The sequence below is a fragment of the Camarhynchus parvulus genome, chromosome 22 (assembly GCF_901933205.1).
Source record: "Camarhynchus parvulus chromosome 22, STF_HiC, whole genome shotgun sequence".
Lineage (NCBI taxonomy): Eukaryota > Metazoa > Chordata > Aves > Passeriformes > Thraupidae > Camarhynchus > Camarhynchus parvulus.
The window spans coordinates 2,551,483-2,579,451 of NC_044592.1; the positions used below are offsets into that span (position 1 = coordinate 2,551,483).

Here is a 27,969-nt window from a genome sequence, read left to right on the forward strand (position 1 = left end):
CCTGTCCCCTGGGGCTGTCCCTTGCTCATCAGAGACCAGGTAACAGCCCTGTCCCTGTCCCCTGGGGCTGCTCGTTGTGTCCCTGTCCCCTGGGCTGCACCTCACTCATCAGAGAGGTGACAGGCCTGTCCCTGTCCCCTAAGCTGCCTCTCAGAGGTAACAACCCTGTCCCTGGGCTGCCCCTCGTGTCCCTGTCCCCTGGGCTGTCCCTTGGAGGTAACAGCTCTGTCCCTGTCCCCTGGGGCTGTCCCTCATGTCCCTGTCCCCTCAGGCTGCCCCTTGCTCATCAGAGAGGAGGTGACAGCTCTGTCCCTGTCCCCTGGGGCTGTCGCTCGTGTCCCTGTCCCCTCAGGCTGCCCCTTGCTCATCAGAGAGGAGGTGACAGCCCTGTCCCTGTCCCCTGGGGCTGCCCCTCCTGTCCCTGGGGCTGTCCCTCCCTGGACCTCTCCCCAGGGCAGCAGGGGCAGCTCTGCTCTGCCCGGGATGGGGGATCTGATCCCCTGCATGGGACAGAGAGGGGAAACCCCTCCGAGCACATCCCAAGGGTGCTGTGTCTGCTGCCACCCAGATCATCACCAAGGAGATCGAGGCCAACGAGTGGAAGAAGAAATACGAGGAGAGCCGGCAGGAAGTGCTGGAGATGAGGTGAGAGCTGTGCTGGGCAGGAGGAGGATGAGGGGTGGCACAGCCTCACCAGGCTTGGCAGAGACTTCTCTTAGTGCTGTGTCAGTGTGTCACCATCATATTTTCTGAAAAATCCCTTCACGCAGGATTTCTCTCCTGAGAAGCTGAGAAGTCTCAGAGAGAAATGAAAACAATAATTATCTGATTGCTTCTCCTGTGTTTTGCTGCTTTGGAATGTGGTTTGGACATTGTTAACCAACAGGTGATTGTTTGATTGGTTCCATGTAAATTGTTTTTAATTCATGACCAATCACCATCAGCTGTGTTGGACTCTGAGGAGTCAGTCATGAGTTTTTCATGATCATTCTTGTTAACCTTTCTGATGTATCCTTTCTCTTTCTTTACTATTGTTTTAGTATAGCATAATATAATATAATATAATATAATATAATATAATATAATATAATATAATATAATATAATATAATATAATATAATATAATATAATATAATATAATATAATATAATATAATATAATATAATGATAAATCAGCCTTCTGAGAACATGAAGTCAGATTCTCAATTCCTCCTTCGTCCTGGGGACCTCACAAACTCAACACCACTGTTCTCTTAGTGCTGGTGCTGTGTCCTGCTCGTTCCTTTGCTGCAATAAAATAGAAATAAATAGAAATAAAATAAAAAAAGAAATAAAATCCCATGAGCTGTGCCAGCCCCAGTGGCAGAGGAGGGTTTTGGTCTGAAGCAGCACTGATGGGTGGTGCAGCCCCAACATCTGGGGTGCAGCACCAACATCTGGGCCCTGTGCCCGTGCTCCTGTGGGGTTGCAGTGGTGGCAGGGCCAGCAGGGCCTCCATGGGGCAGACTGCTGCCAGCACAGCTGGAGGTGCATGTCCCCACCATCAGTGGCCTCTCACCTGTTTTTTTTTTCTTCCCTCTAGGAAAATCGTGGCAGAGTATGAGAAGACCATTGCCCAGATGATAGGTAAGGTGCTGTCACCTGGCCAGGTGTGCAGGGAGCTGGCTGCCACAGCTGTCCCCAGTCAGTCACTGTGCTCCTGTTGTTTGTTCTCCATCCCAGAGGATGAGCAGAGGACAAACATGACATCTCAGAAGAACCTGCAGCAGCTCACCATGGAGAAGGACCAAGCTCTGGCAGACCTGAACTCGGTGGAGAGGTCCCTGTCGGATCTGTTCAGGAGATATGAAAACCTGAAGGCCGTCCTGGAAGGATTTAAGAAGGTTCCTTACCTTGGTTTGCCCTTTCTCCCTGCAGCTCTGGTCCCTGACACAGGGTTCCTGGGCACTCACACTCCATGTTTCCATGCTGCTGAGTGTAAAGCAGAAGTTGGGTTTGTTAAAAACCTTTTTTCTTGCACTTAGAGCAGTATCTATCCTGTCAGAGCCCAGTCCCAGTGCAGATGGATGTACTTTCTTTTCCAGAATGAAGAAGCTCTGAAGAAATGTGCTCAAGATTATCTGACCCGTGTCAAGCAGGAGGAGCAGCGGTATCAGGCCCTGAAAGTCCACGCAGAAGAAAAATTAGACAAGTAAGGTCATGCATGAGATTGTTGGGTGCTTCAAGACCTTGTAGGGAAGAGGCTTCATTTGCTCTCCAGAGGCTGGAAGGCAGGAGCTGAATTATGTGAAAAGCTGCATTTTACAACCCCAGGCTCCAGTGTCTCTAAGCAAGGCAGAGCAAATCCCTGAATGCACTCTCTGATCTCTGCTTATTTATTTTTTAATGGAGAACCTGAGGTTCACAGCCTATTTATGGCCACTTAACCGAGTTCCCCTGTCTCAGAGTGCTCGTGTTTGTGGTACACGAGGGGGCTGTGCAGCCCTGGGGCTCAGCTGATGAGCAGGAGCTCAGCAGCACGTGTAACCCTGAGTGAGGTGGGTGGTGAGGGGGTTTAGCTTGGCCCTGAAAGGGCAGAGTTTCGTACAGGGGCTGGAGGAGCTGAATTAACCCAGTTTCACCCAGGTTCCACAGGGGCAAAGCCCCTCTGTTGTGCCCAGGGGAGCAGAGCCAGGCTCTGCAGTTGCTGCACAGCCTCAGGCCTTGCTGTGATGTTTCCACTCTTGCGGAGAATGACACAGGTGCTGATGGTGCTGTTTGTAACTAAAGAATTCATTATTGAAATATTTTATTCTTTTCCAACAAGATGAATTGCAGAAATTAGAGACATTTCTTTAGAGATGTACTTCTGAACTTCATGTAGAGGGCAGTTAGGAGAACTCTGTAGCTTTTGGGGAGCTGCAAGAACATTATTTCTCAGATGGCTCTGCGTGCAAAATCAAGGAGCTCTTATCCTTTTGTCATTAAGTAGTTTTGTCTTGTGATTACAGGTGCATTTGCTTTATTTTTTTGGTGGTAACGTGCATGCAGATGGGAACACCAGCCCACATCTTGCCACCCTCCTGGAATTCCAGGACTGACAGACAGTGCTGGGAGGGGTCAGGAAAGGGAAGAAGGCAGAGGTGACTGACACACCTGGGAGGGAATTATCAGGGGAGGCACCCGAGGTTCCGAGGTAAACCCTGAAGTCACAAGGCAGCAGTGGTGCTCCTGCCTGCCCCCTGAGCCGGCCCCTGGCCCCCCGTGTCCCGCAGAGCCAACGAGGAGATCGCCCAGGTGCGCACCAAGGCCAAGGCGGAGAGCGCGGCGCTGCACGCGGGGCTGCGCAAGGAGCAGATGAAGGTGGAGTCCCTGGAGAGAACCCTGCAGCAGAAGGTAACACACGCCTGCCCCTGCCTCTCTGCAGCCCTGCCAGCAGCTCCTGCTGCTGCTGCCCTCAGCATCCTCTTGGTGCCAGAGGTGTCCTCCGGGTTTTTGGTCCAGAAGCTGTTTGGGTTTTGGGATATTTTTTTGGGTTTCTTGTGTTTTGTGGGATTGGTTTGGATTTTTTAGGGCAGAATGGGCATTTCTGGCTTGTGTGTGCCTGTTTGCAGAGGTGTGGGCTGGGACTGGCTTGCTGCAGATCCCTCTGCAGGTCTGACTGGGATGAGGAGTTCCTGTTCTGCCCTGAGCATCCTGTTGATGCCAGAGGTGTCCTCCAGATTTTTAGTCCAGAAGGTGTTTTGCGGGTTTGGTTTTTGGGATATTTTTTGGGGTTTTTTTTTGTGTTTTGTGGGGTTGGTTTGGATTTTTTTGGGGCAGAATGGACATTGCTGGCTTATGTGGGCCTGTTTGCAGAGTTATGGGGTGGGGCTGGCTTGCTGCAGATCTGGGATGAGGAGGGGTGAGCACAGGGCTCCACAGGGGCACATACAGGAGCTGGCTGCCCTTTCCCACACATGCTTGATGCCAGATGGGCCCTGCTGTTGGTCCCCAAGATCTGCTTTCCTTCCAGAACCAGGAGATTGAGGAGCTGACCAAGATCTGCGACGAGCTGATAGCGAAACTGGGAAAGTCAGACTGAGCCTCAGCACCCCTCCTCGCCCAGCACTCTGCACTTGGCTGCTTTTCTCATGACCTTGAGCACCTTGCCTTACCCCTGGGCTCCCTGCAGGAAAGCTCACGTGTCCAGCTGCCCCTTGGCTGCCAGACCTGTGGCTCCTGAGCAGGGCTGCTCCCCTCACTGTCCCTGTCTGCTTCCCACAGCTCCAGGCTGGGATCCCTGAAATCAGTCTGGGAATCATCCTGGGCTCAGCCTGGGCATCATCCTGGGCTCAGCCTGGGAATTCTGGGCTCAGCCTGGGAATCATCCTGGGCTCAGCCTGGGCATCATCCTGGGCTCAGCCTGGGCATCATCCTGGGCTCAGCCTGGGAATCCTGTGTGTCCCTCCCAGGGCGTGCTGCCCTGTCCCTCTGCACCTCTCAGGTGGGAGGTGACACCCTGGGCTCTGTCCCCCTTGGTTGGGCTGTGTCCCCACTGCACTCTGTGTCACTGATTTGTCCTCATGGGCTCAGCAGAAGAGGTCCAGCCACTGGTGGGTCCTGCCCTGGGACGTGGATGGTGGCAGGGTGGGACCTGCTGGCTCTTGCACTGGGTTTGGCTGGTCTCTGGTTTGTGGGTGAAGCACAGCACAGCCTCTCCCTGTCCCTGGCTGTGCCAGCCTCAGAGGAAGGGAGCTGACATCTCTGCATTCGTGCACTTTATGAGCATTTATGGGCACTTGGGCTCTCTGCTCACTCCTTCCAGTCAGGCACAACTTGTTCCCCACGGAGCAGTCACACAACCTGCAGTACCAGGAGGCTTCTGCACCAAGAGGTGTTTGAGAAGCAGGGGAGATGTTGGCAGAGCTGGGACTGCCCATCCATCCTCCCTGTGCCCACCCTGCCTGTGCCCTGGCCCCTGCAGGGCCCTGTCTGTGACTCCCTGTGCCATGCTGAGAGCAGGGCTCCCTTTCAGAGGCTGCAGGAGGAAGGAACTGAACCCTGACGTGCCTCTGGGTGCTGCAGTAGCTGCAGTGGTGGAGGATTCTCTGCCTTGAATGGATAGGTGTGAAATAAGGGAAATATTTGCAGTTTGGACTGTTTCCTGCCCAGCCTGTTGAAGACTTTCACAAACCTTTTTGCTGCTACCTTTTTGTAACAGAATTGAGCTCTTTTCCTTCTATTTTCTAATTCCCCGTGTCGAGCATGCAGAGCAAACACCTGTTTAAGCCAGAGCCATACACTTGATTATATTTTATTAGTTATATAATATATAGAGAGTTTATTCTACACTTAAGCAAAGGTGTCAGCAGCCTGCCCCAGCACACAGCTCCCCAACTCCAGTTCTCCATGTTCTTCCCTGTTCTCCAGTTATCCCAGTGACAGACTGGTCACAGAAACCAGTGGCTGACACCACTCAAAGCAGTGCACCTGTTCCTTGTGCTGGATATTCATCCTTTGCACAGTTGACAGAAAAGAAAAACACCTTTTTTCCTGTTTCTTTTTAACCCCCTTGGCTTCCCCACATATCCCCTCCTGGGCTGGTGGAAAATCTTCAATCCTGTGATCAACAAGGACTATTTCTGTTCCCCTGTGGGAGTCTGTGCAGGTAAAGCAAACCCCTGAGACGCTGAGATTTCTGGGGCAGATGGCTTTTTTCTGTTGAGGAAGCAGAGTGCAGCATTGCATCACCCCTCAGAGCTGCTGACAGGCTGCTCCAGGGCTGCTTTGGGGCTCTGGGGCGCTGCCCTGCCCTGCCCACAGCAGCACCCCCAGTGTGCTGTGAGGGGAGATTGTGGCAGCCCTCAGCCTTCTGCTTTGCTCAGGGCTGTGATCCTCATGTGCTGTCCTGGCTCAAGGTGAGCTCATCTGCTTGGGGCGTAGTTCTGACCCTTGGGGCTGATGGAGCATTGCAGAAATTCAGATTTCACCAGTTCCCCAGAGCCCTGCCCTGCACACAGCAGCACCCCCAGTGTGGTGTGAGGCTGCTGGAGGACTATGGCAGCCCCTCAGCCTTCTGCTTTGCTCAGCGCTGTGATCCTCATGTGTGTCTGGTCAAGGTGACAACCCTTGGAGCTGATGGAGCATTGCAGGAATTCAGATTTCACCACATCCCCAGAGCCCTGCCCTGTCTGCAAAGCAGGGCTGCACTGTGGTGCCCCACAGGACACAGCCCTCCACCCCTCCTGTCCCCAGTGCCACCCAGTCCTGCTGTGCCACCTCCCCTCACCCGGTGCTGTGCCCATCCCGTGCATCCCCAGCCTGGGCAAAGAAGATTCCTAAGGAATGATTTTTTAACTATAATATGGTTGTAGCTCCAGATATAGATAAATACAGGCATAATGGCTATGGTGATGTAAAACAGAAGGTGTTTGCCAGCGGGCAGCGTGGCTGCACCTCCAGGTGATGGGGTGGTGTCAGGGAATGGCACAGGGAATGGCAGGTCCCTGTGTGTGCTGTCACAGCTGGGTGTGTGTCTGTCCCCTGTTCCTTGCAGTAGGCTTTAAATGCCCTTTTGGCAGCAGCAGGCCCTGCCCCTGCTGCTGCTGTGTTGCTGTTTGCAGTGTGTGTTTGCCAGCAGATCTGTCTGTAACCAAGTGCCAACCAGTGACCCCCAACTACTGATCCCCTCCCCTGTCCCTGCAGTGTGGCCTCCCCCAGGCAGGAGCTTCCTCTGCCTTGGCTCCTTCCCCTCTGCTTCCAGCCATGTGTGTAACTGCCATTGCCATTGGTTTTATATGTATGATAATTTCCCTTTTATATGTCAGGTAAATATTTGTAAGAGTTATACTCACACAAATGAGATTATTATAATGATTACTAATATATTTTTTGCCATGTTTCATTGCCTGAGTAAAAACTGTGTTTATCACTCTTGAAAGCTTTCTTGGTGTTTGTGAGGTTGGTGAAGAGTTTTGGGAGGAGTTGGTTTTACCTTCCAGTATGGGCTGTGTTCTGCTTTATCTTTATTAACGTGGTTTACATGGTTATTATTTGGTTTCAAATAAGTACAGTTATCACCTGTTCCTGAAATCTGCATTTCTGGGCTCTGAAATTCAGATCTGGGATGATTTTTCTGGCTCTGTAACTCCCAGCACACTGTGATGGTCCTAAGCATGGGCTGTGTTCTGCCTTGTCTTTATTAATGTTGTGTTTAAATGTGGTTTCACCTGTTCCTGAAATAAGCACGAGTTAATTCACCTGATTTCCTGAAACACACTGTGATTCTGCATTTCTGGGCTCTGAAATTCAGATCCTGGATGTTTTTCTGGCTCCCTGTAACCCTCCCAGCACATCCTGTGACTGGGGGTCCGATGGTTCCATGCCCTGGCAGTTAGCTTTTTGGGGGGTAAATTTTTTTCAGGCTCAGCAGCGGTAAGAGCTTGAGGCCACCACAAGTTCTTTCAGAGGGTTTCCAGGCAGGAATGAAACCCAATCCACGTGTGCATCACCCAGCATCACCCTGCAATCCTGACGCCCTGCCAACCCTCTGTGGCCTTGGCTAAATCCTGCTGGAGCCTGGGGAGGGCAGGAATGGTTCCATTGGGCTCCTGGGGATTTTCAGTTGTTCTCTTGCACTTCTCCTTTGGTGGGTTGGAAAATCTGGAGGGGTTTTCCTCACCTTGTGACAAGAAGTTCTCTGATGGAGCAGCTGGGCTTGATGAAGACCTTTGAAAGCCACCACAAGGTTCTGTGTCCAGAGAAGGTTTCCAAAGCAGGCTATGGAGCAGAGCCCAGCCCATCCACGGCACCAGAGTGGTGCCATCACCCAGCCCCTGTCCTTGGGGAGCTGTGTCCTGTCCCCCCAGCTAAGATGGCATTAGCCCAGCCCCTGATGCACTCACCCAAGCAGATTAGCTGTAAGACCTTAAGACAAAACAGCAGCTCCACAGCCCACCCTGCACACTGCTGAGGATGCCTGCCATGAAGGCCCTGCTGGCCCTGGCCCTGGTCACGTCCCTGGCTGGAGGAAGTAAGTGTCCCTTGGCTCTGGGCAGCCCAGGGTGGGGTAAATCCCTGTAGCTGCTCCTGTGCTTGCTGCTGCCCTGTCCCCTGCCTCGTGCTGCTCCCACCCCTGCAGGAAAATGATGTTTTGGGAGGCGGGGAGGGAGGTTTTCTCCTCTGAGTGGCACCAAGAGAAGCCCCCTGTGCCACTGGCACAGAGCCTGGGCAGGCTGTGCCCAGCAGGGACCACAGAGCCTCTGATGGAGGCTCCTGAGCCAAAACCCTGCAGCTTCTCCTGTCTACAGCTGTGTTTGCCTGCTGAAAATTGGTTCCTCAAAGGTATAAGCTCAAAAAGATGTGGTAAAAGGGGGGTGGCTGCACTGCTCAGGGCAGTGCCAAGGAGCTGGGGCAGCTCTGGGCTGTTTCAGGGTCTTTGGATCAAGGCAAGATGAACACTGTTGTGTTCTGAGGTCCCCGGGATGAGGTGAGAGATGAGAATTTGGCTCCAAGTTCTCAGAAGGCTGATATATTATTATATTATATTATATTATATTATATTATATTATATTATATTATATTATATTATATTATATTATATTATATTATATTATATTATATTATATTATATTATTCCATTCCATTCCATGCCATGCCATGCCATGCCATTCTAGAAATTGTATACTAAAACTATACTAAAGAAAGAGAAAGGATACATCAGAAGGCTAGACAAGAATCATAAAAACCTGTGACAGAGAGTCTGACACAGCTGGACTGGGATTGGTCATTAATTAAAAACAATTCACACGGAACCAATCAAAGATGCACCTGTTGGGAAGCAACCTTCATATTCCAAACAATCAGATAATTATTGTTTACATTTCTTTTCCGTGGCTTCTCAGGAGAAAAATTCTGGGCAAAGAAAAATTTTCTAAAAACATCATAGTGACAGAGCACGACTGAACTTTTAGCTCAGGGCAGATGTGAGGAACAGCAAAGGGGACACAACACAACCCAGCAGTGGGAGCCGGGTCATTGTGGGCTAATGGAAGGTGCTCACTGGCCTCTGACCCCATGAAATCCCAATTTTGACCCCACCATTCCCGAGTTTTCTCCCTGAGATGGAGGTGGAAGCTCCGGCCCCGCTGCCACGAGAGGGCTCTGCTCTGTCGGCAAGAGCCGAGTTCCACCTCCAGCCCCAGCGCTGCCTTATCCAGCCCCGTCAAAATCCAAAATTCCTCATTTCAGGCAGGAGCAGCATCTTCAGCTCCGGGTTTTTCTGGGGTGTGTGGATGATTTGAGGGGTCACAGGGCTGGCTGCTGTCTAACCTGCCTGTGGGGCTCCTTAAAGGACAATCTGGAGATGGTTTGTCCCTCCTGCATCTGCGTGTCACCCTCCTTGTCCCCATGCAGTCCCTTGGGCTGAGCTTCCTGAGTACAGAATGTGGGAGCTGCTCCCACAGGTTGGATGGATTCTCCCTTCTCCCCCCCACAAAATACTTATTAAAATGAAATCTGGCACAAGAAGACAAAGATCTAGGATGGTTTTTAAATATTATGTCTGCCTGTTTTTACTGTAAAAGGAATTCCAGGACTCTCAAGGAGTCTTTGCAGGGTGAGGACTTTGCAGAGCTCACCTGCCAGGTTTAGCTCTCGCCATTTTGAGTCACACCTGGAAGAGTTTTGCATTAATTTTGTGGACAGATTTTTAAATTAATAATAATAAATTAATAAATTTTAAATTAAACTTGTGGCTAGATGCCCCATCCTGCTGCATGCCATGGCAGCTCCTGCTCATGGGGTGCCAACCCTCACCTGTGACCCCCCCAGTTCCTGGGCTGGGGGTCACCAGTGTGTGACTGTTGAGGCACTGGGGGCTCTGGGATGGTGCCTTGCTCTCCCCCTCACTCCTCCTCCTCACCTTCACCCAGGCAAAGCTCTGAAATGCCACAAATGTGTGGCATCCAACGAGAACGACTGCAACCAGCAGGGATCCCACAGCTGCCCCCAGTACGCCGACGCCTGCTCCACCATCACTGCACCCAGTGAGCGCCTGGGCTGGGGGGCTTGGGGGGAAAGGGGGAAGACCAGAGGGTGGAGGGGGTCAGAGGGTCTTGGAGGGGGCTAAAGGGTCTTGGAGGGGATTGGAGGGTCTTGGAGGGGGCTAAAGGGTCTTGGAGGGGATTGGAGGGTCTTGGAGGGGCTAAGAGGGTCTTGGAGGGGATTGGAGGGTCTTGGAGGGGGTAAAGGGTCTTGGAGGGGATTGGAGGGTCTTGGAGGGGGCTAAAGGGTCTTGGAGGGGATCAGAGGGTCTTGGAGGGGACCAGAGGGTCTTGAAGGGAGCCAGAGGATCTTGGAGAGGGTCAGAGGGTCTTGAAGGGATCAGAGGGTCTTGGAGGGGGCCAGAGGGTCTTGAAGGGATCAGAGGGTCTTGGAGGAGATCAGAGGGTCTTGGAGGGGACTAGAGTGTCTTGGAGGGGATCGGAGGGTCTTGGAGGGGGCCAGAGGATCTTGGAGGGGTCTAAAGGGTCTTGAAGGGACCAGAGGGTCTTGGAGGGGACCAGAGGGGCTGAGAACCAGAGGGTGAGGAGAAGCAGGGGACCTGAGGCAGAGCAGGAGGCGGCTTCTACTTGTGGGGAGGAGAGAGATGCGTTAATTCCGCCCCCGCGCCGCGCTGAGAGGTTCTTCCTCCTGCGCCGGTGAAACCCGCGGTTCCCGGCAGTGCCTGACCCTCTGTCACCTCGCCTTTCCTCGCAGACAGCATCATTAAATCCTGCTCCTACAAGTCCTTCTGTGACCAGGCTCGGCGCGGCGGCTCCGGCGGGGCCACCGTGCGCTGCTGCTTCAGCGACGACTGCAACGGGCCGGCGGCTCGGGGCTCCCGCAACGGCGGGGGGAGCGCCCTGCCGCCCCCCTCCGGCCTGCTGGCCACGGCCCTGGCCGGGACAATGCTGCTGGGCTGGCTCTGAGCCCCGCCTGCTGCTGCTCTAGCCTAGGGACGGGCGGGGATGCTCCACGGGAAGGTCCCAGCGCCGCCAGTGCAATAAACGCTGCAGTGAGAAGCGCGTCCGCAGCCTCTCCTTGTCAGGGGAAGCAAAACCGCGAGAGAAAGCACGGAATGGGACTGGTTTGGTGTGACGGTGTTCACGGGGGTTTTCAGATGAGGGAAGAGACGAGGATGTTGACTCCATGTTTCAGAAGGCTTGATTTATTATTTTATGATATATATATATATATATATAAATATTACATTAAAACTATACTAAAAGAATAGAAGAAAAAGTTCTCATCACAAGGCTAGCTAAGAATAGAAAAGAATGAATAACAAAGGTTTGTGGCTGGGACAGAGAGAGAGCCAGCTGTGCCGTGATTGCCCATTAATTAGAAACAACCACATGAGACCAATCACAGATTCACCTGTTGCATTCCACAGCAGCAGATAACCATTGTTTGCATTTTATCCCTGAGGCCTCTCAGCTTCTCAGGAAGAAAAAATCCCAAGAAAAGGATTTTCATAAAAAGTTGTCTGTGACAGTTTGGCTTCTGGTGCCACCCCGGATGGGCTTTGCTAGGCAGGGATTCCCTCCCCACTGGTCCAACAGAGACATTTTTGGGGCTGCTGTCTGCAACCTGGGGCTATGGAGGGAGACATGGGGGAGAAGTGACCGTGTGCACAGGGGTTCTTGGATGAGGGAAGAGACGAGGATCTGACTCCATGTTTCAGAAGGCTTGATTTATTATTTTATGATATACATTACATGAAAACTATACTAAAGGAATAGAGGAGAAGGTTTCATCAGAAGGCTAGCTAAGAATAGACTAGAGTAGGAAAGAATGATAACAAAGGTTTTTGGCTTGGCTCTCTGTCCGAGCCAGCTGGGCTGTGATTGGCCATTAATTAGAAACAACCACATGAGACCAATCACAGATGCACCTGTTGCATTCCACAGCAGCAGATAATCAATGTTTGCATTCTGTTCCTGAGGTCTCTCAGCTTCTCAGGAGGAAAAATCCTAAGGAAAGGATTTTTCAGAAAATCTCATGGCCACACCGCACGGGGCTCTGGCTGCTGCTGGAATCCCCAAAGCTCCTGTGGCAGAGACGTGCCCTGTCCCGCGCTTCCCTCATCTGCTGATGGGGTATCTCAGTGAGTGCCAGGGGCTTGCACCCGCACAGATTAGAGCAGAAAAACTCATTGGAGAGTCCGGGAGAGCTGCCAGGCTCTGGGAAGGAAGGCAGAGCAGCGCTGTGAGTCGCTGCCGTGTGACCGTGCCCGGAACCCAGAGGGTCACAAGGGCTGCGAGAGGAACCTCGGTGTGAAAACCCTCAAACAGTTCAGTGTTTGCAAAGGGAGGGATGGGGAGAGGAGGAGGGCTCGGGACCTCCAGGATGCCGGGAGAAGGCAGCGGTGGGACAGGGGCTGCGGGTGGCCGTGAGCGAGATCCCTGCGCTGCCTTGGTTTTGCTTTAAATCTTCTTCTGCACCGGGATCGGTTCACCGCGCCGGGAGAAAGTGCGTCGGGGCCAGACGGAGTTTCGGAGAGAAAGTGGGGCTTCCCCGGGGGCAGCGGGTGTTTCCTGCTCCCAAATCCACCCTGCAACAGCCTCCCCAAGAGATGCTCTTGCAGGAATCGCCAGCTGGGCGGCTCATCTCTGTCAGTGCCAGCCTCAAGCACAGCCCGAGTGGTTTTGTGCCGGGCCTGGGGGGATTCACCGGGAATGGGGTGAATTCCCCGCCTGGAGGACGCAGAGGACCCACAACAGGCTGGCACCGGGAGGGCACCGGGCTGCCCCCGCCCCTCCCACCGGCTGAGCCCCCGGGCCCGCGGCAGGTGCGCGGGAGGGAGGCGGACAGACGGCGGTGGGACGGACAGACGGACACCGACCCCCCGCCCCGCGGAGCCGCCCCGCGCCCCGCACTCACATCCGGGGCCGGGTTTGCTAATGACAGACGTAATTAACCCGGAAAGAAGCGACGGCGGAGCCAGGGGCACACCCCCTCCGCCTCCCGACCGTCCGTTCGTCTGTCCGTCCGTCCTCCTCGCAGCGCCCGCCGCCCCCCGCCCGCCCGGGGCGCGCAGCCCAGGGACGCCGCGGGGTAAGTGACACCCGGGGGGAAAACGCGTGGCCACCGAGCCGCTTCCAGAGACCCCACGGGCCGGGCTGGGAGCCCTCGCTGTCCTCCCGTCCTCCCCGTGTCCCCTCCCCGCGCTGGAGGCTCCGCGCCCCCGGCTCCGGACAGCGCTGGTCCCCCTGTCCCTGTTCCTGCAGCGGCATCATCCGTGCCGGGGCTGGAGTGGAGCCCTCCCGGTGCCAGCGGCTCGATGGGGGCAGCGAGGGGGGCTCTGCCCCGGGAATGCTGCAGGCACCGTCCTCGCCCAAACTCTGTGCGGTTGGAGGCAAGCATGTGGTGGGGATCATCGGTTTGGGGCTACTCTGTGTGTTCTCCGACTCTTTGTGGCTGATTAAGCGCTGTATGCAGCCTCCTCCCGACAGGCTGATGGTTTCATTAAGGCCAAGGTCTGCAATTAGTAGGAGCGAGTCGCTGGGCGTCTGTCTCGTGGGTCGGGACAGACGTGGGAGCAAACTCTGCAAGCGCAGGCGAGAGGAAGCGCTGCTGCAGCCGGAGCACCGGGCAGCTCCCAGCCCTCCCAGAACAGAGGGAGGCTCATCCAGGTGTGACAGAGGAGGAGGAGGAGGACGCTGTGGCTGCCCACAGGCGCGCTGGCTGCTGCGGAGGGAGGTGCCGAGGCGATGTGATGCTCCAAATGCCGGCTCTCCCATGGCCTCGGCTTTTTCTGCTGCCCTGCTGGGACAGAGCAGGGCACAGGCAGCCGTGACCGTGCAGGGGCATCCTGAGGTGCTTCCTGGAAAGTCTGCCTGAGTGGCTGCACACGAGGCCTCTGAGCCACCCTTGGGTGCTGCACGGACAGTGCCCTGCACCTCCTGCCGGTCCCTGGGGAGCACTTCCCTTTGGCCCAGGCAGGCAAGGGGGTGGTTTTGCTGTAAAACTCCTTCTGCAGCCCAATTGCTTGTCGTGTCATTCACTGAGTCAGGAAAGGGGTGTCTTTTGTGGTGGGATATTGTGATTTAAAAAGCTGGCAAGTCAGTTGCTTCAGAGGTAGGAGAGTCCTGGAAGTCTCTGATAGGCTTCACTGGGAAATTGAGCATTTTCTGACCCTCCTGGATTTCCTTAGCACAGCTGGAGATGCTCCTTTTATCCTTTTCTTATGGAAAAGTGCAGTTCTTTGGTGGCTCCAAAGAGAGACCATTTGTGTTCTGTGGGCGGTGGGATGTGAGGGAACAGGAACCTGGCTGACTTGGTGCAGGGTGTGGGGCAATCCCAATCCCCTCTGCCCACAGGTTTGGGCATCTCCAAGTGCAGCCTGAGGTTGGTGAGCACAGTAGGGATGATTTTATAATGAAGGATGGTGGTGGGGGGGACATGGAGACTCAGATGAGCCCATTGTAATGAAGGATGGTGGTGGGGGGGACATGGAGACCCCAAGAGGTGTCCCATGGGGCTGGGGGCTCATCTCTGTGCTGCCTGTGGCACATTCTGCTCCTTCCTCATCCATCTCCTAAGCAGAAATCTCCAGAGCTTTGTTGTCAGCAGAAGGAAGGGTTTATGAGGTTTGGTCTGAACGTGCTGGTGTGGTTGAAGGTACCTAGGGTTTGTCTTTCCATGTGCTTCCCCACCACAAAAATAACCCCACAAAAAAGCTGTGAGCCTTGAAGTGCCCACACAAACCCTTGTGCCAAGGCACTGTTGTTGGTCTAAAACACTCTTTCCTCCTGCAGCAGCATGGTCCCCATGATACCCATCTCTGAAATGGTGGTGGTAGCAGCAGGTTGTCTTGTTTTCTGCCTCCTCTACCTTTGCAGCTGCACCCCAGCTCTTGCACAACCCTCACCTCCCCGGGCCCCACTCCACTGCAGCTCAAAAATAGTATTTCCTCCTTTTGCTGCATGAGTTCTTTTATTTGTGCAGCTCTGCTTCTGGCACCTGCGTGATCACCACTCACTCTCCTGCCAGACAAACCACACTGGGTTCACTCACATCCTTTGGGTAACGGCTGCTCTCATCCCTGCCCTCCACCCTGTGCCTTGGGCAGGGGGACACATCCTGCACCCCCAGACCCCTTGGTGCTGGTTCTGCTCCCCATACAGGGCTGGGAGTGATGATGGTGCTCCTGCAGCAACCCAGGGGGCTTGAAGGATCCCTCCAGGGTGGGAGGTGCTGGTTCTGCTCTCCATTCAGGGCTGGGAGTGATGATGGTGCTCCTACAGCAGCCTAGGGGGTTTGAAGGATCCCTCCTGGGTGGGAGGTGCTGGTTCTGCTCCCCACGCAGGGCTGGGAGTGATGATGATGCTCCTACAGCAGCCCAGGGGGTTTGAAGGATCCCTCCAGGGTGAGGGGCAGAGCTGGGGAGGGTCCATGCCCCTGGCAGAGCTGGGGACACAGCGCGGCCCTGCTGGGATGGGTCATTGTTTTCCCTGCTGACTCGACATCCTGGCTGCAGGGATTTTCTGCTGGAGTTGCAGATTGTTCCCCGTTTCCTGGGAGTGTGCTCAGGCTCTCTCTCTCTTTGGGATTATTGTTCACCACAGTTCTCAGGGGTCTGGTGTCTCGTGGCAGATGCTTTGTGGCTGCTCTGGCCTCTCTCGTGGGGTTTGGTGGCTCTGGGGGCTGGCAGTGGTGGGTTGGATGTTGTCCCACCAGAGAGCTCAGCTGTGGCTGAGCGGCTGTGCTGGCATCCTGGAACACCTGGGACAGGTAGGGTGCTATGGATGTGGGGGCAGAGCACCCACCTGCCCCTGCCTGCCCCCATCCATGACAGGGTGATGCCAGAAGGAGCCCGGCATGCCGTACCTGGACCGACAGAACCGGATCTGTGGCTTCCTGGACATCGAGGAGAATGAGACCTGTGGCAAGTTTCTGCGGAGGTATTTCATCCTGGACACCCAGGCCAACCACCTCCTGTGGTACATGGACAATCCTCAGGTGGGCACGTCCCCAAAGCTGGCAGTGAGTGTGTGGGCACATCCCTGTTGGGGAAGATGGAACAGCAAAGCCTTATAAATATGATAGTCTGGAAAAAGATTTGGAGAATATAGAAACTATAAGTGAGATTGAGATGAAAGCAAGCTTTGAGATCCCTCAGTTACTGAACAACTGGAAAACAATGGTGTGGCTGGCTGAAGGTGATCCCCCTTTGATGGAACAACACCCTCTGCCTGCAGACAGCTCCAAGGGTCAGAGCAGACCCTACAGCTTGGCAGAAAGGGTCTAAAGAGTAGGTTTTAAGGTTTAAAACTGAACACAATATGGCAATGTAATGATTCTTACAGGCTGTATGTAAATCCTATAGGATTTGTATCTTGTACTAGATGGTTAGTGAGAATTAGAATATTCAACACAGAAGAAGATTTATTGTATTGTAATGAGAACTTCACTCTTTTACCCTTTTTACCCTCTTATGCTTTTGCTCTCTTGCCTCTCTTTCTCTCACCCTCTCATCCTCTCTCCCCCTCTCTTCTCTCAGCCTGCTCTGAGCTGTGCCTGGCAGCTCCCAGCAGGGCCCTGCACCCAGGCCCTTTGCAATAAACCCCAAATTCCACCACCTGGCTTCAAAGATCTCTCGTGTCCGTCCATCCCGACCATCCCACCCCCTGATGCTCCTACACATCCCACCTCCCTGCAGCAGACATCTCCCCTAGGTCTCCCCAGGCCCCTTCCTGCTGTGTCAGTGTCTCCCATGACCAGGCTCCAGCCCTTCTGTGACCTCTGTGGTTTCCAGGAGTGTCCCAAGGAAGCACAGCAGGGCTGCTCCCACCGCTGCGGGGTCTGGGCTGAAGCAGGTGCAGGACAGGGAAGTGGCTGAGGATGGCAGCTGCTGCCTGAGCTCAAGGGCACAAACGACAGGCTGGATTGCCCCTGCCACCTTCTCCCTGTCATTTACCTCCCACTGCTCTCCTGTGTGTTGCAGAACCTGGCCATTGGAGCAGGTGCTGTCGGATCCCTGCAGCTGACCTATATCTCCAAGGTAATGTTGGGGTGGGGCACAGGGAAGGTGAGTGCTCCCTGCTTTCCCCTTATCCCTGTGCCATTCCCAGGAGAGGCCACGGCTTGCCCTGGAAGCACCCAAGGCCAGCTCCTGGTCCTGCCTGGGCTTGTGACCCTGGGAAGAAGCCTGAGCAGGGCTGTGGAAGCAGGGAGGGACCCACGGCACAAAGATCCTGGAGTGGCACGGGACAGGGCGCAAGGCTGGGCTGGAGGAGGAAGAGGAACTGCTCAGCTGTGAGGAAGGACATGGGGTGGTCAGGACCGAGTGGGGACAGGAATGTGGTGTCGGTGTGAGCTGGGCAATCAGCTGAGCAGTGCTTCAGGAGCTCTCCCTAGCTCAGAGGGCAGTGCCCTGAAGGATGAGACCTTCTGGAAAGTCACTTGTGTGTCTCAGGGGGGTTATCCAGTCTCCTAGGGAAGGCAGGAGCAGTGCAATAAGCACCAATTGTTGCCGGGCTGGTGCCTGAGAGAGAGAACAGAGCTGAGCAGAGCTGTGGCTGTGTGTGGACAGTGGAGCTGCCACCATCCTCCTCCTCCTCCTGCCAGTGGCCCCTCAGCTGCTGGGGGGGAGTGGGGGGCTGGTGGCTGCTTTATCCTGGAGCTGGATATAGCCTTGGACAGATCTTCCTGTTCCTGCTGAATCATGATTTATAAATTAAGCACAGATGAAGCAATGCTGGGAGGCCGAGCCTTCCCCATTTTGGAAAGAGCCTCACAAATTACATAGGTTTTAGTTTAAATGAAAATTGCTGCAGGACAGCATTTGGTCAGAAACTGCGGGGTTGGGTTCTGTCAGTGGCTGGAACTACCAACAGTAAATACACCAGAAAAAGGGAGGCTTGCTTGAGAAAACATATTTAAAGCATTATGGACTGGCTTTGAAGGAGGAGGACTGTCAGAATAAATACTCCACGAATGTTGTTTGTGGAGCCTCAAGGAATATTATTCTTATATAAATGATTCCTACTCTTCAGGGAAAAACCACCACTATTTTCCCTCAATTCCCTTAATTGCTGATGAGAGTGACTGTGTTAATCCAGGAGAATGGATGTTTTCAGGTCCTTTGAAAGCTTTCTGTCCTCTGCTGTGCAGCTCAGCCAGCGCCTGAGGGGATGCAGAGGATGAAAGTCCTGGCTCCGTGCTGACCTTCCCCTGGGACCCAGCACCCTGTGCTGCATGTGCTCTGACACGGGCCAGTTCCCTTCAGCTCCACAGCTGTGCTGCAGCTCCAGCTGCCCCCATGGGTGTGGGGTCCCGCTCAGGGGTCCTGGCTGGGCTGGCAGAGCCCAGGCAGGGAGCAGGATGGGTGGGTGGGCACTCCCAGCTTTTCTGCCCGCCATTGGCACGTGCTGTTATCTCTTATTTTTTCCCCTGTGTTGCTCCGTCACAGGTTAGCATTGCCACCCCAAAACAGAAGCCTAAAACTCCGTTCTGCTTTGGTAAGTGAGTGGGATCTCGGTGGGCTCAGTGGGGGGACAGCGTCCCACAGGAAGCTGCAGTGTGGGCGCCCCATGAACCCCTCTGAATCCTTCTCTCCTTGTCCCTCCTCCTCTGGCAGTTATCAACGCTCTCTCCCAGCGCTATTTCTTGCAAGCCAGTGACCAAAAGGACCTGCAGGACTGGGTGGAGGCACTGAACAGGGCCAGTAAGATCACGGTACGTTACTTCATGCTGCTCTCAATTGTTCCTTCCACCATCCCCAGGGATCCTTATGGCTGAGGTTTATTTGTGTGTCTTCCTTCACCCTCCCAGCCCAGCTGTGGGGACAGCAGCTGTGCCCCAGGAAGGTCCTGTGGGAGCCATCCAGGCCCTCCTCCTCCTCCTCCTCCTCCCGTTGCTCCTGCTGGCTGGGATCTGGCCTCACTGTGGCTTTCTAAAGCTGGCTTTTTTGTGCTTCAGTAACTTATTTATTCAGTTTTTATTCTCCCTGGAATGCCAGCTCTTGTGATGAGGCAGCGAATCACTGTGGGGCACGGCGAGGCACATCCAGAGGGGTTCATCTGCCATCTCCTGTGCTGTGCTGCTGTGCTCACAGGGCCGTGAGCTGATGGGCACTGACCCGGTGCCTGCTGCTCCTGGCAGTGTGGGATGTGCCCTGCTCCCTCCTGGGCACCACCAGGGCCTGGGCTGGGGGCTCCAGGATGGCTTCTGCCTGCATATGGGGGTCCCTGGGAAAGGGCTGGGGGCTTCTGCTGGAGGGGCTTCTTCTGGGGGCTCACCTGCAGTGAGCAGTGGGGTATTGTAAATCAAAGGTGAGTCTGACGAAGAGGAGAGAGAGAATGATGCATCTGACTCCATCATCAGAAGGCTAATTAATTACTTGATTATACTATATTATGTACTGTGACTGTTCACAGGGGTTCTTGGATTGGGGAAGAGATGAGGATCTGACTCCACGTTTCAGAAGGCTTGATTTATTATTTTGTGATATTTATAACATTAAAACTATACTAAAAGAATAGAAGAAAAGGTTTCATCAGAGGCTAGCTAAGAATAGAATAGGAAAGAATGATAACAAAGGCTTGTGGCTCGGCTCTCTGTCCCAGCCAGCCAGGCTGTGATTGGCCATTAATTAGAAACAACCACATGAGACCAATCACAGATGCACCTGTTGCATTCCACAGCAGCAGATAATCATTGTTTACATTTTGTTCCTGAGGCCTCTCAGCTTCTCAGGAGGAAAAATCCTAAAGAAAGGGTTTTTCATAAAAAATGTCTGCGACAATGTGCATTGTATCTAAACTGAATCTGCCCTGCACTCACCCTTGCTCACAACTGCTCACACTGCACTCATCTCTGATTCTCTCGTGCCTGTCCCATGACAGTCCCACACACACACCTGGCCCTGACAGGCCAAGGGAACAAAACCTCCTCACTTTGGGTAACCAATCTCCATATTGCATTCTACTTTAGCACAGCAAGCGAGATCAGAATTGTGTTTTCCTTCTTCTCTGCTTGTCTCACAGCTTCTCTCTGTTCAGAGGGCGTGTGACTACCACAGTAGGGTCAATGCATAATGTGAACAGTTTTATTAGGTCGTGCACTGATGCGTGTTGTTTATGGGGTGTAAACTAAATGTAAGGAAAAGTGATGTAAACAGTTTGATTGGGGCCTATCCATGGGTTTTTTCTTTAAAATCCCTGGAGTGCCATGGTGTAGTCTCTGTGGGAAACTCATCTGCAAGATCAGACCTAGCTTGTGTTTTCTTTCTTTGTGTGCAAATACATTAAGTGTGACAACCTTTGCACCTGCAGCTGCCACCCTGCTCTGGCTCGTGCCTTCTCTTTCTTGGCCACAGACTCCATGTCCAGAGCTGTGGCCAGAGCCTGCCTGGGCTCTGTGTCTGGCTGTGCTGTCAGCAGTGTCCTCCAGGGTCGCTGCCTCTGGGGCAGGGGGATTCTGCCGGGCTGGCAGAGCTGGGCTGACAGGAGAATAATGAGATGCATCTTCTGCTTCTGCAAGAAGCCGTGGTGCTTTCCATGGCCTGATTTCGGCCAGCCCTTCCCCACTCTGGCTGTGTCCCAGCTGGCCAACCGGCTCGTCCAGCCCTTCAGGGAGGAGCTGTCCCTGGCTGGATGGGAAATCCAGGGATGTGGTGCTGCTGCTGCCGCTCTGGGGGAAGGCAGTGAGGGATGGCGTTAGGCAGCTGAAGTGCAGGGATGGGAAGGGAAACTGGTTTTCATTGCTTTTTACTAAACTGCATTTGCTTTTTACTAAACTTACTTGGAAACTGCCCTTTCTGTCCAAGGGAAGGAGCAGGGAAGGGAGAGGGGAGGATGGCAGTGCTGGGAGCTGTGTTGCTGCAGCCCAGCCTCTGCCCAGGGATGTGGGGCCACTCAGGGGGGCCACAGCCAGCTCTGGGGTCACAGCAGTGCCTGGCGCCTCGTTAGCCAGCCCCAGCTCCTCATTAAGCCTGGCTGTAAATGGAGCGGGGACAATTAAAGGAGCAAGTGTCCCACAAACTCACTGAGCTGCAGAGGCGAATCACAGGCGCCTGTGAAGGGATGCTTTAATCACTGAGCTCCTCTCATCTCTCCTCTGGGTGGCTCCTGCTGCCCAGGGGGTTCCACACCCTCCCTAACTGGGGTGCTTGGCCAGGAGTTGTTTTCTGAAGGGCTGTGGCTGCATTAGGCAGAGATGGGGTGCCCAGCACGGTCACCCTGTGCCCCTCATCCCTTCCTTTCCCCCACAGGTGCCAAAGGGTGGCAGCGTCCCGCCGGCCACAGAGATCACAAAGCCTCCAGTGGTGCCCCAGGCCCAGGAGAGGAAGCCCCAGGTGGCCTACAAAACTGAGATTGTTGGGGGGGTGGTGGTCCACACGCCCATCTCCATCAACCAGGTGAGCTGGTTTGCACTTTCAATCCTGGAAGCACTGTGCCTGCAAAGCCTTTCCTCTGCAGGCAGGAATGGCTGCTCTGAGCACCCTGATCACCTTTGCTTTGTCTCACTCTGAAGTGTGATGAGATGAGGGGGTGTGAGAAGGAGAAGGTCATGAATCTGCTCGGCTTCCTGGCTATCACCATCCACCCACCCACGTGTCTTGGGCGCAAATCCTCTTTAGGTACCCAGGGCAGAGGAGCCCTGTGTCTGGTGTCCCCAGCACAGCAGCCATAGGGACTGTCCCAGGGCTGGTGGCACCTCTTGCTGTGGCTCTACATCCCCTTCCCTGGCACGCAGCTGGGTGTGCACGTGGCCATCAGCATCTCCCATGTTTGGGCACTTGTCCAGCTCCGGGTCTCACTTCAGCTCTTATCAGTGGCAGCACTAAAAATAGAGTGGAGAATTAGATCATTGCAGCAGTCTCTGCTGGCAGATGCTTTTAACACTTCCCTGGCCACGGGGATTGGCGGGATGCAGAGGTGCACGGAGGGCTGTGGGGTGCAGAGGGGTTTTTTGGAGGTGGTGCATCAGCTGCCAGAATATTTCCGTGCTCTTGCTGCTTCCCCCGCCTCTCACCCGTGTGAAATGGCCATTCCCCTGCTGCAGCTTCCTGGGTGTGTCTGTGGTTTCCTGGCTGTGCTGCTGCAGGACTGCAGAGGGGAGTCCCACGCACAGGAGCATCACCCCAGCCCCGAGGTGTGTGACACTCCTGGCTGCTGGAGTGTCCCCACCTCTGCTCTGGACACCACCAGTGCCATGCCCAGCAGAGCTGGCACAGCCCTGGCTCGGGGTGTGGGTGCCATGCCCATGGTGGTGCTGCAGCTGTGCTGCACTGCTCTCTGCAGGGCTGGGCAGCGCTTTGAGGCAGACAAAAAGCTGCTGCTGTGTCCTGGGGACACGGAAGCAGCTGAGGAAGGTGCTGGGGAGGGCAGGTTCACCCAAACCACAGTCTCCCTGCTGTGGCGCCATATAAGGCTGGCAGTGGCTGCCATGGCAATGCTCACACCTCAGCCCAGGGAGGAAGGGCTCTGAGGGATGGGGAAGAAGCTGAATGCAGAAGATGTTCCATCTCAGCCATCCTCGGTGCTGCTGGGGTGGGTCTGGCCTTTGGGGTGACTGGGATGTGCTCAGGGGAGCCAGGGCTGGGTGCTGGGCACGTGGTCATGACCGCAGCCCCTTTGTGCTCACAGCACTGAGCACTGCACTTGGGAGGGACAGCTTGGGGCCAGAGGAGGCACAGCTTCCCTTCCTGAACTCCAAACACCCAAGTATCTGTGGGAGAACTTGGCTCTGAAAATGAGAATCAGAGACTTAATGGCTTTTCTGAGCAATTTATTCCCGTGGTATATTGCCTTCTCTAAAGCGTTCCTTCCCAGCTTGTGTTTGTCTGGTGGTTCTTGTTCTCCTCATACCTTCAGTGGGGCATTTGAGTCACCTCTGAGCCAGGCAGGTGGGCTCTGTTAACTCCCCTGCTGCAGGGGATTACCTTCAGCCCTCAAATTGCTTCTCTGCAGCCCTTCTCATTTCTTTTTTTTAACACATGGTTGCAAAAGGTGGAATAGCACCAGGGAGCTGCACACAGTGTGAGAACATCAGCTCTGCCTCATTCCCTGCCCGTGTTCAGCGCTTCCACGAGCCCTTGGCTCACACACTTCACTCAGGGCTTGTGTCAGGTGGCTTTTCCCTGCAGCTGGCTGTCCTGGCTGCCTCCCTGCTGACGGTGGCTGTGTTCTCTCTCTGCAGGACGGGGAGGGCAGCGAGGTGGGCACACACCCTCTGCTGAGGCGCTCACAGAGCTACATCCCCCCCTCGGCCACCAAGCCCCCAGCCGGGCCAGCCCCGCTCAAGAGCGGCTTCTGTGTCAAGCAGGGCAATGTGGTGAGTGCCAGGCACGGGCTGGGGCTGCTCTGGGGGTGCTCTGGCTGCAGGACCTCCACAGAGAGTGGCAGGGCTGAGCATTGAATCTCCTGCTCTTTTCCAGAGGAAGAGCTGGAAGCGGCGGTACTTTGTTCTGGATGAGTTTTCCATCAGTTACTACAAGTGTGAGCAGGTGAGCAGCTCCCCCAGGACCCCAGCAGGGCTCTGGCACCTCCTCCTCCTCCTCTGGAGGAGGCACATGCCAGCTCTGGGGCCAGCCAAGCCCAGCACTGTCTCCTCTCACCTCTGCAGGACAAGGAGCCTTTGCGTTCGATTCTCTTGAAAGATGTTTGCAAGACCCACGAGTGCCTGGTCAAGTCTGGGTAATGCTTTCCACCCATATTTCCCTGCCCTGGCCCCAGGCTGGCTCAGGCCACAGCAGCCAGAGGGAGCTTGGCCTGCTCCAGCTGCTCCTGTGTGGTATTTTCAGTGTCCCCTGTCTGAGGAGGAAGGAAATGAATCCTACTCCATGTTCTTAGAAGGCTAATTTATTATTCTATTCCATTCCATTCCATTCTATTCTGCTATACTAAAACTATACTAAAGAATAGAGAAAGGATACTTACAGAAGGCTAAAAAGATAATGAATAATAAAGAAAAACTAAGGCTAAAAACTCTACTAAAGAATAGAGAGAGGATACTTACAGAAGGCTAAAAAGATCCCAATGAGATCCAAGGTTTGCCTTCAATATGTTCCTCCCTGGCACACACGATGGCTGCTGGGGTGTGACTGTCTCTTTCCCACTGTTTCTAGTGACCTCCTGATGCGAGACAACCTTTTTGAAATCATAACGAGCTCCAGGACCTTTTACATCCAGGTGAGCAGCTGAGGCCAGGATAATTTTTGGGGCAGAAAGTTCAGCTCTCAAGAAATGGGCTGTTCCCCACAGCCCTTCAAGAGTGGACATGAGCAGATGGGGCTGTAACACAGAGTGTGAGGGAGAACTGTGGGGGATTCCTTTCTCCCTTGGAATTATTTATAATAGAGGCTGTTTGTGGGGGACAACCTTTCTGAAATCATAACGAGCTCCAGGACCTGTTACATCCAGGTGAGCAGCTGAGGCCAGGATAATTTTTGGGGCAGAAAGTTCAGCCCTTCACCAGTGAACACGAGCAGAGGGGGCTGTAACGCATGAGTGTGAGGGAGAACTGTGGGGGATTCCTTTCTCCCTTGGGATTATTTATAATAGAGGCTGTTTGGGGGAGCAGAGCTGAACTTTGGCAATGCCAGGACAGCTGAACCTCACTGGGGCTGCTGTGTTTGCAGGCAGACAGCCCCGAGGAGATGCACAGCTGGATCCGGGCAATCACAGCCGCAGTGCAGGCCCTGAAAACCCGCCCCAGGGTAGGTGACAGACTTTCAATTTCACGTTTAGTGTCAAATAGAGACTATGCCAACATGCAAGACATTTATTCAGCAGATATCTGCCCTGTCCCTGCAGGAGATGTCCTTTATGAGATCCACCTCCGTGGCCAGGCCCGGCGGCGCCTCGGGCCCCTCACAGGCGCGGCCGTCGGCGGAGGAGCGGCGATCCTCGTGCAGGGCGCCCTCCACGAGCTCCTGGCAGCCCTGGACGCCGGTGCCGCGGGCCGAGGGGCAGCAGCCGGGGCTGGGGGCGCTGCCAGCCCCGCTCAGGGACTCCTCGGGGTTGGTGCCGGCGCTGACGGAGCGCCAGGCCGGGCCCGGCACGCGCCTGCGGCACCGCTCCGAGCCGCAGCCCCTCAAGGAGAAACCGTTCGCCTTCGACCTGGACGATGAAAGCATCCGGACCTCTGATGTCTGAGCCTCCCCGGGGTCCCTGTGGGGCGGTTTGGGGCATGCAAAGTGCTCCCTTCCCTCCGGCACAGCCTTTCCCTGCGATGCAGGATCTGTCTGCACACACCCTGCTCTGCGGGGTGTGGGGTCCCTGGCTGCTCCTGCCCAGGCCTGGCCCCGCTGGTTCCACGTTTGGAAGGTGCTTCTTGGCGCTGCTGGCGCTCGCTGTGCAGGGCAGGAGGTGCTGGGGACCAGCACGAGGGGACATCTTCTGCAATTGCATTGTTTCCCCCACAAACCAGGTCTGGAGGAAGTGGCAGGAGGTTTTGAAGGCGTGACACGGGGAGTGTGGCCTTTCTTGTGTTTGTAAAATGTTTCTCTCCTCGTTTCTGCTGCTCAGACTCCCCAGGGCAGAGCTGGGAGCCACCAGCTTGCAGCTGCCCACACAGGGGACTCACTGCAGCTTCCCCTTACAGTGACTTATTCCCTCAGAGACCGGATCTTCCCACTGCCCACACAAAGGTTTATCAGCAATCTGCTGGCTTTTAATTATGTCTCTTTATACCTGTGGCTCCTGTTGGACCCAGCCTGGGCAGGTGCTCAAGCCCTCCAAAGGCTTTTGGTACTTCCTGAGCATGAGCCAGGGCAGGCAGCCGGAGCAACAGTGGCTCCCAGGTGGGAGCATCCTCAGGTGTGACGTTGGTTTGGCACTACTCACACCTGGGCACAGGTAGCTGTGCCAGATGGTGAAGGGCTTTTAGTAAAAAGCAATGAAAACCAGCCCTGATGGAGCTGGGCAGACTTGTCCGGCCAACTCCCTCACTGCCTGCCCGAGATGGAAAGCAGCAGGAGTTTCTAGAGCAATGTGAATCGTCGTTTCCATAACCAAATGAGCTCCTGTAGGTGTGATAAATAGTGTGTAGAAAGTTCAGGTGTTCCCTTGGTGGAGATCTGATACCTTCACCCCACAAGTGTGTGCAATCCCCGCTTGCCGAGCCAGAACTCAGCTCCCCTTTCACTTCCCTGGCTGTGACACATGCTCTGCTCTGCAAGCTCAGCCCAGTGTGTTCCCCAGGAGCAGAACATCTGGGCTGTCCCAGCCCTTTTGGGGCCTCCAGCTGTTTGACAGCTGTGCCTGAGCCTTGATTAGCCTGACTGACCTCAATGTGATGCCAGTTGTACCTTCCTGCCTCAGTCCCCGTGGGGCTGCTGTGGGGTGGGCATGGCACAGGTACCTCCCTGCTGCTGGGGAAGGCAGGAATGGGGTCCCTCAAGTTCAGGAGGAAGAAAGTCTCAAAGGGGATTTTGTGCTGAAGAACACAGACACCGTGAAAATGAGTGGGAATCAGTGCAAACGGTACAGGGGCGAGTGTTAATGTTATTTAATTGTAGCTACCTAGATCCTGCTGTTCCTTTTTCTGCTCCTTTTTGCTTTGTTTGCACTAGAGTTTGAAACTTTCATTTTTTTAGGCTGACTTGCTGTTTGGCTCCTAACACTGTTTCAAGAATGTTTTAGTAGTTTTGGCAAGCCCATCCATCAGAGTTGCAGCGTTGTGATCTCAGTTTTGGAGAGCAGGGAACGCAGAGGGATGATGGTTCTTTTGTGCAAGGCCTTGGAACCACAGACTCCTGAGTATTCCTGGTGCTGGATAATTGCACAGTTTCCTCAGGCCTGGGAAGGTAAAGCAGAGGATTGTTGCACAATTAAGGTAATTATCCAGGAGCAGAAACTACCAGTGGCTCCAGCAATATTGCAACATTCCTCTTGCTGGTTCCCACCCTCCTGCATCCCTAGGACAGCAGAGAGGCTGAAGGTGAGGTTCAAACAAGTGTGGAGCTCAGCTGGGCTCCAGAGCCATCCAGAGCACAGCTGGTGTTGGGAGGGAGGGATTTCCCTCCTGTTCCAAAGTGCTGGGTGGGTGCAGCCAGACCTCGATGGAGCTTTGTGGTTATTTTAAAGCAAACTGGTTTCTCCTCAGCTCTGCGTTTGCTCCTGGCATCCCCCTGGGACTGCTCCCTCCTGTGCTCTGGGGCTTTGCTGGGGGTGCTGCAGATTCGGGGTGCCTTGTGGAGGGCAGAGCAGTGGGAGAGAGGGGTTTGCTATTCCCACGTGGTTCCAGAAGTTTCTGGAAGTGCTGGCTGGGGATTCCAAGTGCTCTTAGGGCTGGGGCAGTGCTCGTGACTCCTGGGGTGGGGGCTCCCTGCCTCCCACCCCTCGCCTGTACATGCTGCAATGCCCTTTCTCCCCTGTGTTTTTAAATAAAGAAGGAAATCCCAGTTATGTCCATTTGCACTGTGTGTTTTGGGTCACGCTGTCCCCACCAGGGTGGGGGGACAGGGTGCAGCAGCTGGGGAGAGCCCAGGAGCACTGCTGGCTGCTCCCCATGCTCAGGGTGCTGCTGCCCTGCACAAGTGCATGGTGAGGGCAGGGACATCACAATTCCTTCTGGACCAAGGTCCTAAATGTTCCCTGGGGAGGAGGGAAGCTGCTGGACCAAGGTCCTGCTGTGAGCTGGCAGTGGGAGGCCGGAGACATGGGAGCTGTTAATGATAGTGGGCTTTTTGCACGTTATTTTTTATTTTGTTTTTCTTTCTGAGTCACTGCAGAACTTTTTCCCCTCCATGGACTTTCCAGCACTGTTGTTCTGCTGAGGAATGGCATTTTCAGGACAAAGCTGCCCCCTGCCCCCCACCCAGTTGAAGCTGCCAAACTGTGAGCGTGTGTTTGCTGTTTTATCTCAAATATGCTGGACATTTGCATACACAGATTTTGTGTCTGGCTCTGGCTGGGACTTGTTGCAGCTTCCTTTTCCCATTTTATTCAGCTTGGTAAGTTTTTAACCTGCAGCTGCTGGGGCTTCCTCTTTCGAGTGTGAGGTTCTTGCACC

At 54.4% G+C, this 27,969-nt stretch overlaps 2 protein-coding genes across 4 annotated transcripts in view; both read left to right on the forward strand.

Moving 5' to 3' along the window:
• Window positions 1-6,061, forward strand: part of TACC1 (transforming acidic coiled-coil containing protein 1) — a 36,507-nt gene extending 30,446 nt beyond the window's left edge. For all 3 annotated transcript variants that reach the window (XM_030964309.1, XM_030964308.1, XM_030964307.1), the window contains 6 exons: window positions 569-645; window positions 1,583-1,626; window positions 1,723-1,883; window positions 2,085-2,191; window positions 3,255-3,375; window positions 3,995-6,061. In XM_030964309.1, coding sequence (XP_030820169.1) covers window positions 569-645; window positions 1,583-1,626; window positions 1,723-1,883; window positions 2,085-2,191; window positions 3,255-3,375; window positions 3,995-4,063 — 579 coding nt within the window. In that variant the 3' untranslated portion in view covers window positions 4,064-6,061. The remainder of the gene's footprint in view (window positions 1-568; window positions 646-1,582; window positions 1,627-1,722; window positions 1,884-2,084; window positions 2,192-3,254; window positions 3,376-3,994) is intronic.
• Window positions 6,062-12,937: 6,876 nt separating this feature from the next.
• PLEKHA2 (pleckstrin homology domain containing A2) lies at window positions 12,938-27,362 on the forward strand. The gene is made up of 12 exons (XM_030964254.1): window positions 12,938-13,059; window positions 15,803-15,966; window positions 16,952-17,008; window positions 18,419-18,467; window positions 18,587-18,684; window positions 21,221-21,367; window positions 23,152-23,286; window positions 23,390-23,458; window positions 23,578-23,648; window positions 24,080-24,143; window positions 24,593-24,670; window positions 24,768-27,362. Exons 2-12 carry the CDS (start codon window positions 15,826-15,828, stop codon window positions 25,107-25,109), a joined length of 1,251 nt encoding a protein of 416 aa, XP_030820114.1. The 5' UTR covers window positions 12,938-13,059; window positions 15,803-15,825; the 3' UTR covers window positions 25,110-27,362.
• The last annotated feature ends 607 nt before the right edge of the window (window positions 27,363-27,969 follow it).

Bases quoted from the DNA above. Each gene is read 5' to 3' on its own strand.
- PLEKHA2 (XM_030964254.1), top strand. From the start codon at position 15,826: ATGCCGTACCTGGACCGACAGAACCGGATCTGTGGCTTCCTGGACATC. The intron at 18,468-18,586 runs GTAAGTGAGTGG...CTCCTCTGGCAG, and splicing joins TAAAACTCCGTTCTGCTTTG to TTATCAACGCTCTCTCCCAG. The intron at 24,671-24,767 runs GTAGGTGACAGA...CTGTCCCTGCAG, and splicing joins CCCTGAAAACCCGCCCCAGG to GAGATGTCCTTTATGAGATC.